The sequence below is a fragment of the Netta rufina genome (assembly GCF_964035555.1).
Source record: "Netta rufina genome assembly, chromosome: Z".
NCBI lineage: Eukaryota > Metazoa > Chordata > Aves > Anseriformes > Anatidae > Netta > Netta rufina.
In genome coordinates this window covers 4,860,100-4,874,921 of record NC_140126.1, presented here as the reverse complement: position 1 = coordinate 4,874,921, position 14,822 = coordinate 4,860,100, and the positions used below count along the sequence as shown (strand labels likewise).

The following is a 14,822-nucleotide window of genomic DNA, read 5'->3' as shown; positions in this document are numbered from 1 at the left end:
CATTTTAATTCCCCACATTTCTCTATTTAGCCTCAAGTGAGCATAATACTTTCAGTCTGCAGTTTCTCTGGATGTGAAATAGTTGTTCAGCTGTCAAAAATTGTGTGCGTGCAGGGAAAGTGGCAGCTCAGTGACTTCCACTGATGCCAACCACACCAGAATAAAGGAGAATTCCAGAAATGACAAAATATTATTTCCTGGTAATGTAGACAAATCTGGGTAAATCTTGGAAACAGCAATTTTATTCAAATAAAGAAGGAAAATTACCTCTATTGTTGTTTTATTCTGTCTTTACTGGAGAGAAAGAAAAAGGTGGGGCTATGTAATGAAAATGGAGCATCACCTGTGGGCCCGCAGATTCACACGACACAACCACGTCAAACACCATTTACATTTTGTGCAGATTACATGATATTTGGAGCCCTGGTGATGATGGAGCTGTAATCTGAGCCAAAGAGGGATGCTTGTTTTGGATGATGTGACCATTTTTCTCAGGGGAGCAGATCCTTTGAAATTAGTAAATGAAATTTTTATAATCTTTTTCCCTCAGAAAACCCTCAGAAGGAAAGGCACTGTACATAAGTCAACCTTACAAAACAAAAGTGCATTTGAAAGCATGAAAACAGTTGTGAAAGCTTCTGTATTAAACATGTTAATAGCCATGCTTCTAGACACACAACTCAACCTTTCTGGGGCAAGTTCCTTTTGCGGTGATTTGACCAGCTGCATAAACAGCTACCTCTGCTTTTTCAGGTTTAGAGGCCATGTACCTGTTTTGGGCGATTTGCCCATTGATGAAGCACCTGGAGAACTTGCTCTGATGATGAATGGCAACAGCATGGGACTAAGGTAATTTTTCTATTTTCTTTTAAGTACTTCACACAGTGTTGGTATATCTTCTTGACAGTGTGCTATTGGCTGCCAAGTGTATTTGTTCATGTGTTTGTTTCAGATTAAGAGCTTTTTTTCCTAGAAAAAATAAAATTCCGTGGCTGTTGATTTTTATGGATTACAAGCTGAACTGTTATCACTCAGGGTTTAGTTGTTGACTTCCTGTAGTGCTCTGAGATTGTGTGCATCATGTCTTAAGGACCCTAACCTAGCCCAGGGCAAGCTGGAGTTTTCACAGAATCTTTGATTTCTTTCTCTACTCTAGGTTTTGCTTCTTATTTTTCAAATCAGATCAGAACATTTCAGAACATTTAGGCTTGATTTGGACCTGCTGTAAAAATATATTAGCCTTTAACTCTGAGACAGAAATTATATTTTACCACTGGTGGTAGTTGCTTGTTTTTTAAACAACATTTTGCTGCAACCTGGCTCCAGTATAATCAGTGCTAACTGCCACTGAAATTATTATCTTAATTCTACTTTCAATTTTTATGTCTTTATCCCAATTTTGCATGCTAATTAAAACTTTGATCAACATATTTTCTTCATATTCCACCCATTTGCATTTCATGTTTCCACTGGAAGAAGATTCAAGCCTATTAGAAAACAAACTGGAACTGGATTTGGTAGAGTTTTCACCCCATTCTCAAGAAGCATCAGTATTATGTTCTGCGTTTGAAGTATCTGCTCTGTCAACCCAAGCATCCTGTTGGGTGGACGAGAAGTGCAGCTGATCTTTGAATCTCATCTCTTCCATGAAAAGAGAAGATCTTTAAATCATAGTCTCTTCTAGTTCTAGCATGAGAATGTCAGAAGAAATGTTTGTTTATAAACTAAGGGTCCAATACTTTATTTTTATATTTTTAACTTCAAATGATACTTGTTTTATTTTATTTTATTGAGATCCCTCTTCACTACAAAGGGAAGTCAGAAGACTGGTAAGTCTTCTTTCTCCAGAAGAACAGAAGTTGTTACTTTCCTTAGAGTGTTTCATTGCCTAACTAGTTTTTTTGATGCTATAACTTGCTGGTATATCCCTTGTTGTATTTTGATAGCTTTTTTAATTTCATTTTCACACAGACCGATGTGATCAAAGTGGGATCACTAACAAAAGAGAGAGAGTCGTGATATTAATATGCAGTAGTATTAAACCCTTGGAGGAAAGATGTAACCTAGAACATCTGTAGGACTTCTTGCCAACAATTTACCAACAAACCTGCAAAAATCTACATAGCTTAGCTAAGAAAATGAGAAAAAAACTGTGATGTTAACAGAATTGGAGTTACGGATTTCAAAAGGTTCCCCACCCTCTGTTCATTCCCCCAGTTTAATTTACTGTAATTTTTCAAGGTTAAAATGTGTTTGTGTAGTCTCAAGTTGGCACGCCAGCTGGTTCCAAAGTTTGGCAGCATAACAATTGGAAGTTTTTCTTCCTTTATGCCATCGTTGGTTTTGCAAAGGTTACCAGATGAAAGCTCCCTAAATAATTTACTCTAATGTTAGGCTGAAAGAGGCTAACGAAGACAAGTCCATTTATCTCTTTTATGCATTTGAATTTGTGATGTTTTCTTCAGTACAGAGTGTGCAAGTACGTGGCTAAGGCTTAGAAAAGATGAAGAGATGGTAGGAATGTGTTCTTGAATTCTTTTTTTAACACTTGTTTCTTTAATTGATCTGCCAAATGGTTCTTGTTATAGCAAATATAGCAAATGCTATCAGAACCCTAATGGAAAACCAGCACTCTCTGACTTTCCAGTTCATGCATAAGAGCTCCTCTAGCAAACCTCACAGCATGAAACTTGATTTCAGCCTTCAAATAAGCAAAACTTAGTTTAAAAATATCCTGATATTTGAAAGGAAGTGGTGAAAGTCCTTTAAAATACTAAAGTTGCTGAAGTGAGATATGGAGTTTAGAAGTAAAATAAATAATATAATCAAGAACTGAAAAACATAGTTTTTTATAATTAACAGCTCATTTTGAGTTAATTATCTACAATTACGAAAATCTAATTGCAATTTATTCTCTACTATCTGTGGGAAGAATCGTAGGCAAGGGAATGTACATCACTGCCAGGCATAAATGCTATAGGATGGGTACAAATAATAGAGGAGCCCTTAATGAAAAACAAAAAGCAAATAGGAGCGTGCAGCTGTGCCAGGCTATTGAAAGGTAATTGTAGTCAGAAATGAGATATGTACTTTAAAAGGCATCTTGTCATCTCCTGTAGGGATTAATTTTTTCCCTGCTTGAAAAAAGCAAAAAAGATTCCAGGAGCAAATACAGTACCGAGTTTGATTTCTGTTGCAGTGTTTGGTCATAGCGTGTCTGTTTGTGGAAAAGAAAACTTTCACCTTGGGGAGTACTACAAGCTATAGCCAAATTTTCATTTTCTCTTCTGAATGTACCATTATGTTTTCTTCATTATCCAAGTCAGCAAGTGTTGTCCTTCTCAGTCTCTTTGGACTGGCCCAGGATAAATTTGCAGCATTGAATTTGCCGCTTCCCTGCTGGGTATGTCGAGGAGCTGTTGAGAAGAAATGTGTCTGTCCCTTTGCCTGCTTACAGCTGGGCCAGCGCTTGGGACCTGAAGAGTCTTCAGATGCAGGATCTCCAGTTCTCTGAGGTGCAGCAGTCAGAGCAGGTTTTATTGAGGATGGTTTTCAGGAGCTTGGAGTGCTCCTAAGTGAGCCCACAGCCAATTTTCAGCTGTGGAGATAGTAACTTGTACAATTAATGGCAAGTTGTCTGCTTGTCTGTATAATTTCTTTTCAAGTCTGCCCCAGTGTGCAAGATGCTTTAAAATATTCAAAATAAAAACATAACCTGATGCATTTGTTTAGCATAAAACAGCCTTTTACAAAGCGCTTTCCATCTCCCAGACGCAGATGCTTGGTACATGCTCAAGTACCCACTCCATGCGTATTCAGTAGGATCAATACACCCGGCACCTGCTTTTGTATGTGCTCCTGACGTCTGCATCTGGGAGAGGAATTTTAAAACAATCCACTCCTCTCTCCCTTATTTAATCTCAACTTTGGATCTGGATGTCATGAAAATAAAACCTGTTTAATAGCACAAACTCGAGAAGATACGGTTTGCTGCTTTGCAAGCAGTCCCCTTCCCTCCAGAGTTGTGCTGTGTGCCTAAATCTTAATCTGCAATGTTTCCTGCTTATCCAATTCTTAGGCATCCTATACAGCTCCACCGGTACAGCTTTAACTGCCTTCTCTCTAAATGCATCCTTTCCTCGGATTTCACACAATACTGCTGCTGCACCTCTACACTGACCTGAGCAAAATGATATAAATAGGAATTGTTGGATACAGCAGCTATCGGAGGGGTTTACAGTTATCTGCAGGCACCCTTTCGGTGTATGCTACCTGGTTAAAGGGTTTCCTTCTCAGATTATTAAAGATTTGCAGGTGTAATTTGCCACCTTTTATTTCATTGAGGGCTTTTTACGTTTGTGTGCCTTAGCCTATGTCACCCGTGTGTATTTTTCTGCAGCTTGTATTTTTAGTTAGTTGAAAATATCCAACGCAGGATTCAGTAGTACTTTCCCTCTGTTTGAATGCTCATTGCTATGGTGATAGTTCCAGGAGGGAATGCTGTCAGGGGTCTTTTAGAAGATTTTTATGTTTACGGTGTAACTATTTTTATTATCTTGAGAGGAGGTGACAATTATCTTTTGCTCCTTGTTTAGTGCTTTGTTATGAACTCGATTTCTTTTGCTGCTTGTTAGACATACAGACATCTTTCTATAGTGATGTACAAGCATACTTCTGTGGTTTTGTCCAAACAGTCAATGCAATTAAATATAGATGCAGAGGAACACAGACTCGCAGCTCCCCCTGCTGTTCCAGGCATATGCTTTTTTTTTTTTTTTTTCTTCACACAATACCCCCCCCCAGCAACTTTTTAAAAATTAAAATAAAAAATCATACGCAGTCACAGGGTTCTGCCACCTGACTCGCGCTGTCCCCATTGCCCCATTCTTGAAGGGAACTAATATTTACAGTGGCAATGGCAGCATTCATTTTATCTCATATTTGGAGTTTCTTGTCTGCTCTTCTTCATGACAGCGTGCATCACCTCCCATTATCCATGTCCTGAGCCTCTGGAGGAGAAACCATCGCCAGTGCCAGAACTGGCTTGTTGGCCAGGAGCTCCCAGCCTTCAGTTCATCCCCAAGCTGTCCTTGGTCTCTTGAGGTTCAGATATGTAGTATTTGGCCAACTTTTCTGAATGTATTGAACACAGTTTGTTAGATTTTTCATTTTTTTTCTCATCTATTCACTGCTTCAGGAGACTGGCACATTAAATCGGACTGAAATCAACTGTGCTTCCAAATGGCCCATAAAGTCCATGTGTCTGGAAACTGCTTACTCACTTGTTAGTGCTCCTTTTAATGCCCAAGTTACTTTCTTACTCCAGATTATTTTATATTGAAGTTTGTATCATTTTTAGGTGGGATATTTGCAGAGCAAACACTAGTTTATCCAGTAAAAAAAAAAAAAGAAAGTGCTTATGGATCTGCTGGTAGTGCAAATGTTGATTTAGTTGCAGACAAAAATTTTCCTTTCTCTGGTGGAGTTGTCTGGCTACGTATAGAATGAGCATCTCTCCAGCTGATGCCTGCTGGAGTTGACTGTGCCACAAAAGGAACGTGTATTCAGAGTTAGATATATGTTTTTGCTTCATTAGTGCCGCATGCGGACTCTGAAGGTAGTAGGTTTTCATGTTCAGGGTGAAAGCTTTTGTTCTGATGTGATAACTAAAAACTTGTTGCTAAATGAGAGGAAGAGAGAATATTTTATACATATCTGAGGATATATATGTATATCGAAGCATGCATATTTATATTTGTATATATTTTTAAGGCAGATAGTGATCTTTATCGAATTGGGGAGTGAGGAGCAGCTCATTTCCACTGACCTGGTTGCTTCACTAATCTCATTTTCAGGCTTGCTTTGAACTGTGACAGGGTGTTAAGCTGTTTTACGTTTACCTGAATTATGCTGATTCTGTTCTCATGATCAGGTATGCTGCAAACAGACATATTACATCATTACCATTACGGTCCAAAGAAACATTGAACAGTATGCCACTTGATAGACTTGAGGCATAAGATGGAAGTGGGAGCTACCACTGTAGTTTTTATGGGCAGATGGAGCTAACCTGTAGGTGAAGTCTTCAAAAAGCACAGGAGTTCTGGTGTTACAAACACTTCTAAGGATGGCAATCAGTGAAAACAGGCTTACTAGAACTTGAATACATTGATATTTGCACAAATCTTGTGTTTTCTGCCAGTCTTTTACATGGGTATGGTTCTGTAATATCACGTATCAGAACTGAAAATGCTTGGAGATTTTGTTCTTTGGGTTAAAATATTTAAAATTCATGTATCTCCTGAAGGAGTTTGTTCCTTGCCAACACTTGCAGACAGTGAGAGACATTTTTGCAAGTCATTTGCAGATGCCTCCTTTACAGGAAAATGTACACACTGTTAGTTTACTGCCTGAAATGAATTTTGAAAACCTGAATGCTATTTTTATAAATTGGAGTGGATTACTTTTTCAAACATATCATTTTGTTACTTTTTATTTTTAAATGTAATCTTGGATGAAGAGAAAATGTTGTTTAATCTATATATTCATATGTTAATCTATATATTCATATGTCCCAGAAATTTGTAAGTTGGACTAGTTAAGAAAATTCTTGCGAAACAAAATGTTCTGGAAGGTAGTTTTAAATTAGGAGGTTTTAAACCCACCCGAACAACTTTCACGCCATTTAAAAGCTTATATCCGAACTGATGGGGCAGGACTAAGAACAAAAGCTATTGGTATTACAAAGTTAAGCAAGAAATCCTCTGTACCCTGCTGTTCTGGTCACGATCACAGCTGCACTAAGCTAAACCTGCTCCCCCACCCCTCTGGTGACCTTGGCTGTGCTTCAGCACACAGGGAATTGAAGCAAAAGGCAAACTCTGGTAAATATTAGATTCTGTCACTTGCAGATATACAGACTACATATAAAGATAACGGCACGCGTGCTCTCGTTTCTCTCTAGCTCTCACCTTCTCTGAAGTGGACTTGGTATTTTTGCAGCTGAATTGCTCTGACATAAAAGTTTCCAGACTGTGCTGGTGGGTTGAGCTGAACTCCATGGCATTGCATGGGTGCTGAGGCTTTGCAGAACTACCCATTACATTTGTAACAGTGCTAATTTTTGAGAGCCACGCAGAGAAAATTTTAGATTCAGCCCAGCTGATTTGTTCTTCACACTGCTCCTGTGGTGAAGAGGATTGATTTTTGTGTTTCTTTTGATATTTGGCTTCCTTTCCTCTGGTACTCAATGCTTCAGGCCTTAATCCTTTAACCTTGAATCTGAGCATCAAGGCTTCAGGAGGGATCAGGCCTTTTGATGGAGAGAGAACATCTTTTGTTGTACCAAATGGTTGGGAGTGGTATAAAGCAAGACAGATCTCCAGACAGTATATATTCCTCTGTTGCGTTAAAACACTATAAACAGAGGATGGGTTTAGTGGGGATTATAAATAATCTGGAGGAAGGTGGCATATTAGAAGCAATGGAAAAGAGTTAATGACTTTTTCTTTAACATTTCACCAATAACCAGTCTATCATGACAGATGTGTACTGGGTTGCCAAATGCTAGAGTCTGATTTGGGTAACGGTTCAAAGCTCAGCGTGTCATGGAAATGGCAATGTGGTCCCCGATGGAACAGGGGAAGAAAGCTTTTCAGCTTCTCAAAGGGCAGTATTTGTGGAAGCAGATGCTTGCTTGCCCTACCCGGCATAAAGAACAGTTCTGCGGGCAGCCGGGAGAGTTCGTACTGCTGGATTTTTATAGGATCATTAATTATATGTTATAAGGCAGCTAAGCATGGCATTCCTAACTCGATGAATTCCATTATGAATGGCCTTTTCATATTCTTCATCTCATTATATTAAATGCATGTGACCTGAAGTTTAGCTAAAGTTATTGTTCGGGTTAACTTTCATTTAGCGGTTGCCCTAATTTTAGAAACAGTCTGATCTTTCGGTTTTATGGAGAGACGGGTTTTTTTATGCATGTTTTTGCAGCACTATTTTAGATAATTTCTTTTGGAAGTAGGTATGAACCTCTGTGAGGTGGCAGGGAAGGGATTTAGTAATTCCTTGATTTGCCTGGAGATTTCTGTGCCCATATCCCTGGATGACAACATCCAGTTACACGGATTTGGCTATCATCTCTCTGCCAATAACTCTTAAACCTTCTGCTCTGTTCCATCTAGTCTTGCATATCTGACTGCCTCCCTGACACATAATCCTGGTTGTTTTGCCTTCAGATCATTCCTAATCTGGCCAAAACAGAACTCCTTACTTTTTCTTCTGAATCTCTCTTCACTTCTGATTTTGATAACACCACATCCTCTCTGTCACTCAGAGTTGTAACCTCGGGGTCATTCTCCTTCTCCATACACATTTGGGCAGATGATGACTACTGCAGCTTCCTTCTGCTTTGCAGCAAAAATGTACCACTAGTTTGTCAGCAGTTAAAGTGCTATTCCTTGCTCCAGTCCTTCATCCTGCACCTTGACTACTGTAAAATCTTCTCTGGCTGCTCAATATTCATGCCTTGCCTTCAAAATAAATTATCCAAATCAGCATCTTTGCTGCTCATTCAGATCTTGTCACCGTTGCTTCTCTGAAACCCTCCTTCAAAGGCTAGTTGTCTAAGGTATCAGTCTACAGGGCTCTGCAGAAAGTCACACTGACACTTCTTGTTTTATTTTCTCTGCCATCCCCTCTTCTTTACTTCTTCAGTTCCGTGAAACTCAATGTTTTCTTTGGTGCTATATGAACTGATAGCAATTTACTCCTACCGCATTCCCTAATTCCTTCTGGCTTTTGGAACCATTGAGTCATGTCCTGGTGGATCCTGCCTCCATTTTGTCTGTTCTGTGTCTTTCCCGTCTCTCATCCCTGAGCCCTTTTAACAGAGTTTTTCATTAGTTTCAAACTAATCCGTCTCTTTCCACTGACCACAAGGACAGCCTCTGCCCAGCAAGTCCACTAAAATTTGAATCATACTCAAATCATCTCACTAGTGACCTAGGGAGAGAAGTATTATAACTTAACTGAAGTGACAAATCATCAGCTTTTATGTGTGGAAAAGCTTACATCTGGCTTCTAGCACACGCAAGTTTGAAATAAAACAATATCCAAGTATCTTCAGTCATCTGTCAATAGTGTCAGACTTTGTCTCTTTATGTAACTACATGCCCTCCTGTTTGATCGATGCCTCGTTAATCCTTTTTTCCTTTTTAACTTTGTGCTCCTTTAATCTCTACCAACGTCTTGCATCCTTTCTGAGACAGTAATGTCTCTAAGAGATGGGTTTAAATTTATGTACCGGCTGTAAACTCAGTAGGAGTGAGGTGGTTTGGCAACCCAAGTATATGCAAGCCCCTAACAGCACACTCCACAGTGTCACAATGACACTGGTGGCAGCAGCTCTGGACAGACATTTCCAAACAGATTCTAAAAAAAAAACTTGTGCAGAGCCTAAGATCAGTTTGTTTATTTAGATTGGTAAAATATAAATTACGTTCTGTTTGCCAGTGGTAGCTGTGAGATGGCAAGAGTTGTTGGTATCTGATGGAACGAAAGTACAAAATATGCACCTCACTGAATGGTTTTAAAAGAGTTGTTCACCTCTTAGCAAGGTAGTGGTATCCCTCTTGTTGAAACTCAGTTATATCTCTTTATTTCTGAACACACATATGAACACACAAAAAGTGTTGTATGTTCCATAAACATCTTGGTTGAGTCACTGTTTGGTGGTGCTGCTGCATTTACATAAAATCGTATGTGTTGAAAGGAAATCTTCAGCATGTGTTTGTTTTTTTTTTTTTTCTGTGAAATTCAGGCCAAGGTTTTTAGAGTAGTATTCCATCAGGTAAGTATCTCAGTTTGTATTTTACTTGCAGTAAGAAGCTGATTTTTCCACCACTAGCCATCAAGCACACTCTGTGAAATACATAACTTCAGTGGATTCAAGGTAATGTATGTGACCTGAAGTGATTTTTTTCCATAACCTTTACCAAAAGGTGCCTTGTCAAATCTACATCTGTTGGGTATGGTAATCCACTAATCTGAGGAAACTCCAAAGCCTTATTTCTCTATTTACTTCTCTTTGGGCTCTAAGAATTTTTTAAAAGCAGATCAATAAACAATCTCAGTGTTTTCATTTTACTAAGCAATATAATATAGATGAGTACTAGAGTAGTAGTAAATCATTAATATACTACTTAATCATAGGATGACTGTGCCCCACAGATGTGATTTAATCACTAAAAAAGCCCAGTGAAGTGCAAAGATGCAGCAGGAGGGGCGTTTCCAAAAAAAAAAAAAGGGGGGGGGGTAATATATGACACCATTTTAAAAGATCCTAGTATGAGAGCATTTGAGATGCCATGTATAGTTATAGTTGCAGACCTTGCTATATTCTGACATGTTGTTTTGATCACTCCTTAAAACAAGAATCAAAAAACACTTGAGATTTGTGTTTGTGGGAACCAATGTGAAGATAAAGGTCACCACAGTGTTGGAGCTGTGCCTTGTACCTGGGCTGAGCTTGCGCCACTGCACTGAGCTTCTGACGGCTTTTTGGAATAGGAACAGCATTAGAGTTTGCAGACAATAGATTCACTAGTCCCAAGATTTTATGTATATCCTTAAACGACAATTGTAGTCTGTGCCTAAAATGCTTAATTCAGTCATCACACAATACTGATAAAGATGATTAGAATTAGAGGATGGATTTTTCGTGTATACATAGCTCTTTGTAATAACTGTACACAAGAGTGCAATCTTAAGTATCTGTTGCTCTAATTAGGCATCTCTTCAAAATGTCTTGTTAGTAGGGCACACTAGAAAGCCTGAGTGCCTGCTTTCCAACTCTGTGTCCTTCCTCTGCTATATCGTTACTTGTCTTCAGCAAACGGTTCCTCCCTAATGCGATGCATGTGCAGAAAAGGGCCTTTTGCAATTGCAGCTCACTTACTTAAAGGTCCGCTTGTCAACACCTACCAGCTCATCTAAAAACTCGTATGAAGGAGATGGTGCTTATATATGGATAGTCGTAGTGAAGGAAAATGCAGGGTTGTTTTTGTATCAAGCAGGTGGTTGCCGGCACACTCAGCGCGAGCCCTGCAGCAGCAGCCCGTTCCCAGCCTGATTCTCCATGCAGCCCATCTACAGTGAAATCTTTTGTTCTAGGTGAGCCAGGTTCAGAAGGGATGACGCATTGCTCATCTATGCCTTTATCACAACCAAATAGCAGCCTAATTGGGGTGATGTTTGTTCAGAAGATGGCTCGCATATGGTATTTTGATGGGTACCTTGTGGATGGGGCTGGCTCTCAGCCAAACAACAGTGATCCCAGATAAGGCACTAAGGCAGGCGTTCCCTTCTCTGAAGAGCATGCGACTCTCCTGCTGAAGGAGGGTTATGCAGTTTGATCTACTGCAGAAGTTCGGATTTAGTTCAGAAACTTTGTTTGTCCTAAACAGGCTTTTGCATCATTCCTTATGGTACTTTCGCAGGTGACAGCTAGACAGGCTTTTCAGATACACAGACACTGTTTTGAAGGATTGTTTTTATACCTATGACTTGACATTTACATGACTTTCTTTTGTGAAGGCTGACAGCACTGCTTGCTGGAACGACAGGTGCTCTACTCTGCTCTATAAGAAAGGCCAAACACACAATCACAGCGTTTTGTCCTGCTAAAGCTTTGCCAGTCTGCTTTCTGTGGCTGTTTCTCTATGACTGTCTGAAAACCTTTATGGTGGGGTTTTCTGTGGATTCAGAGGCAAAGAGAAAGTAATCAGAGCTCATTTCACTATTTATTAGGGAAACTAAGCGGTGTAGGAAGGGTGCTGGTGGGAAGTTGAAATGTAGCTAAGTTAAAGCAGAATGAGGACAGGGCTTCAAAGGAAAGGCATGAATATAATTTTAGGAGGTATTTAGCTTAGTACTTGCTACAAACGGACCTTTAACTGTGTATATTAAGTGAAATCCTGACTTCATTGAAGATAAGGGCAGTATTCTGATTGATTCAATGAGGCTGGGGTTTCACCTATGGCTGGTATGATCTAATAGGTCATTGCTAATTAAGAGCATATGCAGCCTCAATTCTCGCTGCTGGAATTAAATATCTGAGCACCAGTCACAGAAGGAATGGGGAAGGAACCGGTATCTGAAAGAACGGTCTGGAAAAGCCGCACTATGGATTACATTACCCTGGTAGAGCTTGATATGTGAGAAAGTTTTTAGCATACTTTCTTATGCAGCTCTTCCAAGATGAGAAGAAAAGTAAACCAAATGCAGTAGGTCCAAGAGAGCCGGTTCAGCAGAAAGAATCAACAGAAAACTGATACAGCCATCTGTATACCTTCCTGGATTCAGGGGCACTGGACCTGAAGAGAACTGTAAGGGGCGAAAGCTCGGGATCGCTCCCCAGCAATGTGCTGTGCGCATTACAGCACGTGGGATGTAGGCAATCGCTGTGCATTTTCTATGATGAAAACTTCTTTACTTACAGGCAGGTTTGGTCATACTTTAGTTAGACTTGTCCTTGTCTGCTGAGGTGTGTTCCCCTACTGTCCCTGCCTTCTGCCTTTTACGTAGAGAAATACACGAGGAAGGAGATGGTCTCTGTCCTGAAGATCTCAAAAGTATAAATGAACAAGCTCTCTAGAAAGGAAAGCAGCTGTTTCTTATTAACATGCACTGGATCCCAGCAGTGTCATTAACATGCTGATATGTCTAGCATAAGCCTCAAAATGCCAGGTTTCATAATTGGGCCATGAAATCTCACTCTAGGCTTGAATATGGCCTTCAAGGTCTGTATTAGAATAGGACGTTTTTCCTATTTTTTAAAGGAAAGGAAGGGGAAAATGTTAAGCCTAGATTTTTATTTTTTTTTTCAAGCACTCTGTTTCAATATGAAATAGGCTTTAGATTTTTAGCAGTGTGTTTTGAAGGTTGATGATCTGCTGACATAAACAGATTGCCTTTGTCACCAGGAACGCAAGGGTGATGGCGTTCAGTGATGAGAGATTGCCCTGAAGTTCGTGCTGTGCTTCTCCTCCTCACTTGCAGTGCTTACCTTTCTTCCAGCGCTATTCACACAAAGCGGGAGTGAGGAGACCAATCTCCCTCCTTTCTCCCATGTGCTGCTCTGGCTTTTACATCTTGCCGGCTCTGCTTCAAAAAAGGGGCAGGAGTGACTCTCCAAAGAGGATTCAGTGTTGCAGAGGGAGATGCACTAAGGAGGGCCTTAAGCTCTACCTCTGGTTTCAGGGTTTTCATCATGGTTACCTTTAAGCAGATACACATGGGATATACACTAATTTCTGGTGTCACAACTGGTGAGTTGAGTGTTTGGAAGTCAGCTCCAGTTCTTATCTACCTCTGCAGACCTGCTTGCCGTCCAGGGGCCCAGCTTCCTTACCACATCTGTTTCTTGTCTTTGCTTTGTAGGTGAGGGTAATCACACTGCCTTACCTGACATATTCTCAAACAAACAAACAAATAACAAGAACAGCAACAAAAATGCTCTTTGAGAAATATGGGGCACTTGAGAATGCCCTGGAAGTAGAGGCTTACAGAGAGTAGAGTTGCACAGTACACCTGAGAAGACTGCAGAAGTTGTGGTTGGAGAGGAGACTGCTGATGTTGATTCTCAGAGCCACTCATCCAAAGTCTACAGGCTTCTTTTCTCCTAGTGAATATTTTTTAATTGCCATGAAGACAACCAACTTCCCAAAGTCCTGCTTTGGAACTGGTGGTTTTCAAAGGTGTGCTTTGATAACTTGATTTAAACTGGTTTAAATTCAGACTCCCTGCTGAAAACGAAGATCCTGTCATGTATTGACACCTCCTTTGTTGCAGCACTTTTGATACTGCTGCTTTGTGCTGAACTGACTCTGGAAGCTGATCTGGCTGAAAACTCTCCCAACCAAAGGGGTGGAGTAGGGAGGAAAAGATCATATTCAGCCTGCTTGTCAAACTGCATCCGAAATGGCAATGCAGGTTCCAGCTACAAAAATGTATTGCTTGGGTTGCCTACTTATCACCAGTTTTGCATCATTAAGTGTTATGCATTCTTGGCCTGATATAATTGCAGCAGATTGCACACATGAACTGTTAATTATTTTATTTTTAAAACAGAAATTGCAGAACAGGAAAATAACATTCCAACATGTTTTCTTTTGGAGCTAACCTACCACAGCAATCTGTTAGTTTGATAATGGTTAAACTCACAAGCCCTTGTCTCAACAGGGTGCAGTAGGGTACCATTAAGGCAGCCATCTGTTGAATATACATACTGGAGGCCTGAATTGCCTTGCATTTTGGGTTTCTGACTAGTTATAACATAGACGTGTTCTCTGGATACCACTGATCGGCACTGAAAAATGCATGGAAAGATCAGAATTCAGTGGAAGGTGGGAATCCAAATTTGGGTTCGATGGCTGGGAACCCCTCAGGTGATCGCTAGTTATGGAGTAGGGAAGAGATTTAAACTCTTGGGTGTACAGGTGCTGATAGTGAATGCTACTCCGTGGTAAGTCTTAGCTGCTTCAGTTGCTTAGCAATTCAATAGATCTGTAAAACTCCATTCGCAGACCAAGGCTACCATTATGTTGGATTGATTCATCAGGATGAGCAGCTAAAACAAGTTAAATTCTATCAGAGTTTTCCTGCATTAATTTAAAAAATGAATTTAGTTGGCTCTAAATGGACATTTGTTTTAGTATCTTGAAGAACTGACTTTCCTCTATTAAAGCAGAATAATGTATCTATATGGTGCCCTAACTTGAACAGTACATAAAGATTAGTAAATAAGACCCCATTAA

The 14,822-nt window shown here is 39.9% G+C and overlaps 1 protein-coding gene across 1 annotated transcript in view; it reads left to right on the top strand.

Annotated features, from left to right (window-relative positions):
• The window catches only part of KIAA1328, a 170,626-nt gene that overhangs the window by 115,457 nt on the left and 40,347 nt on the right, over nucleotides 1-14,822 (top strand). Inside the window, exon 8 of the mRNA XM_084304859.1 lies at nucleotides 754-849. Within this exon, the coding sequence (XP_084160985.1) occupies nucleotides 754-849 (96 nt within the window). The remainder of the gene's footprint in view (nucleotides 1-753; nucleotides 850-14,822) is intronic.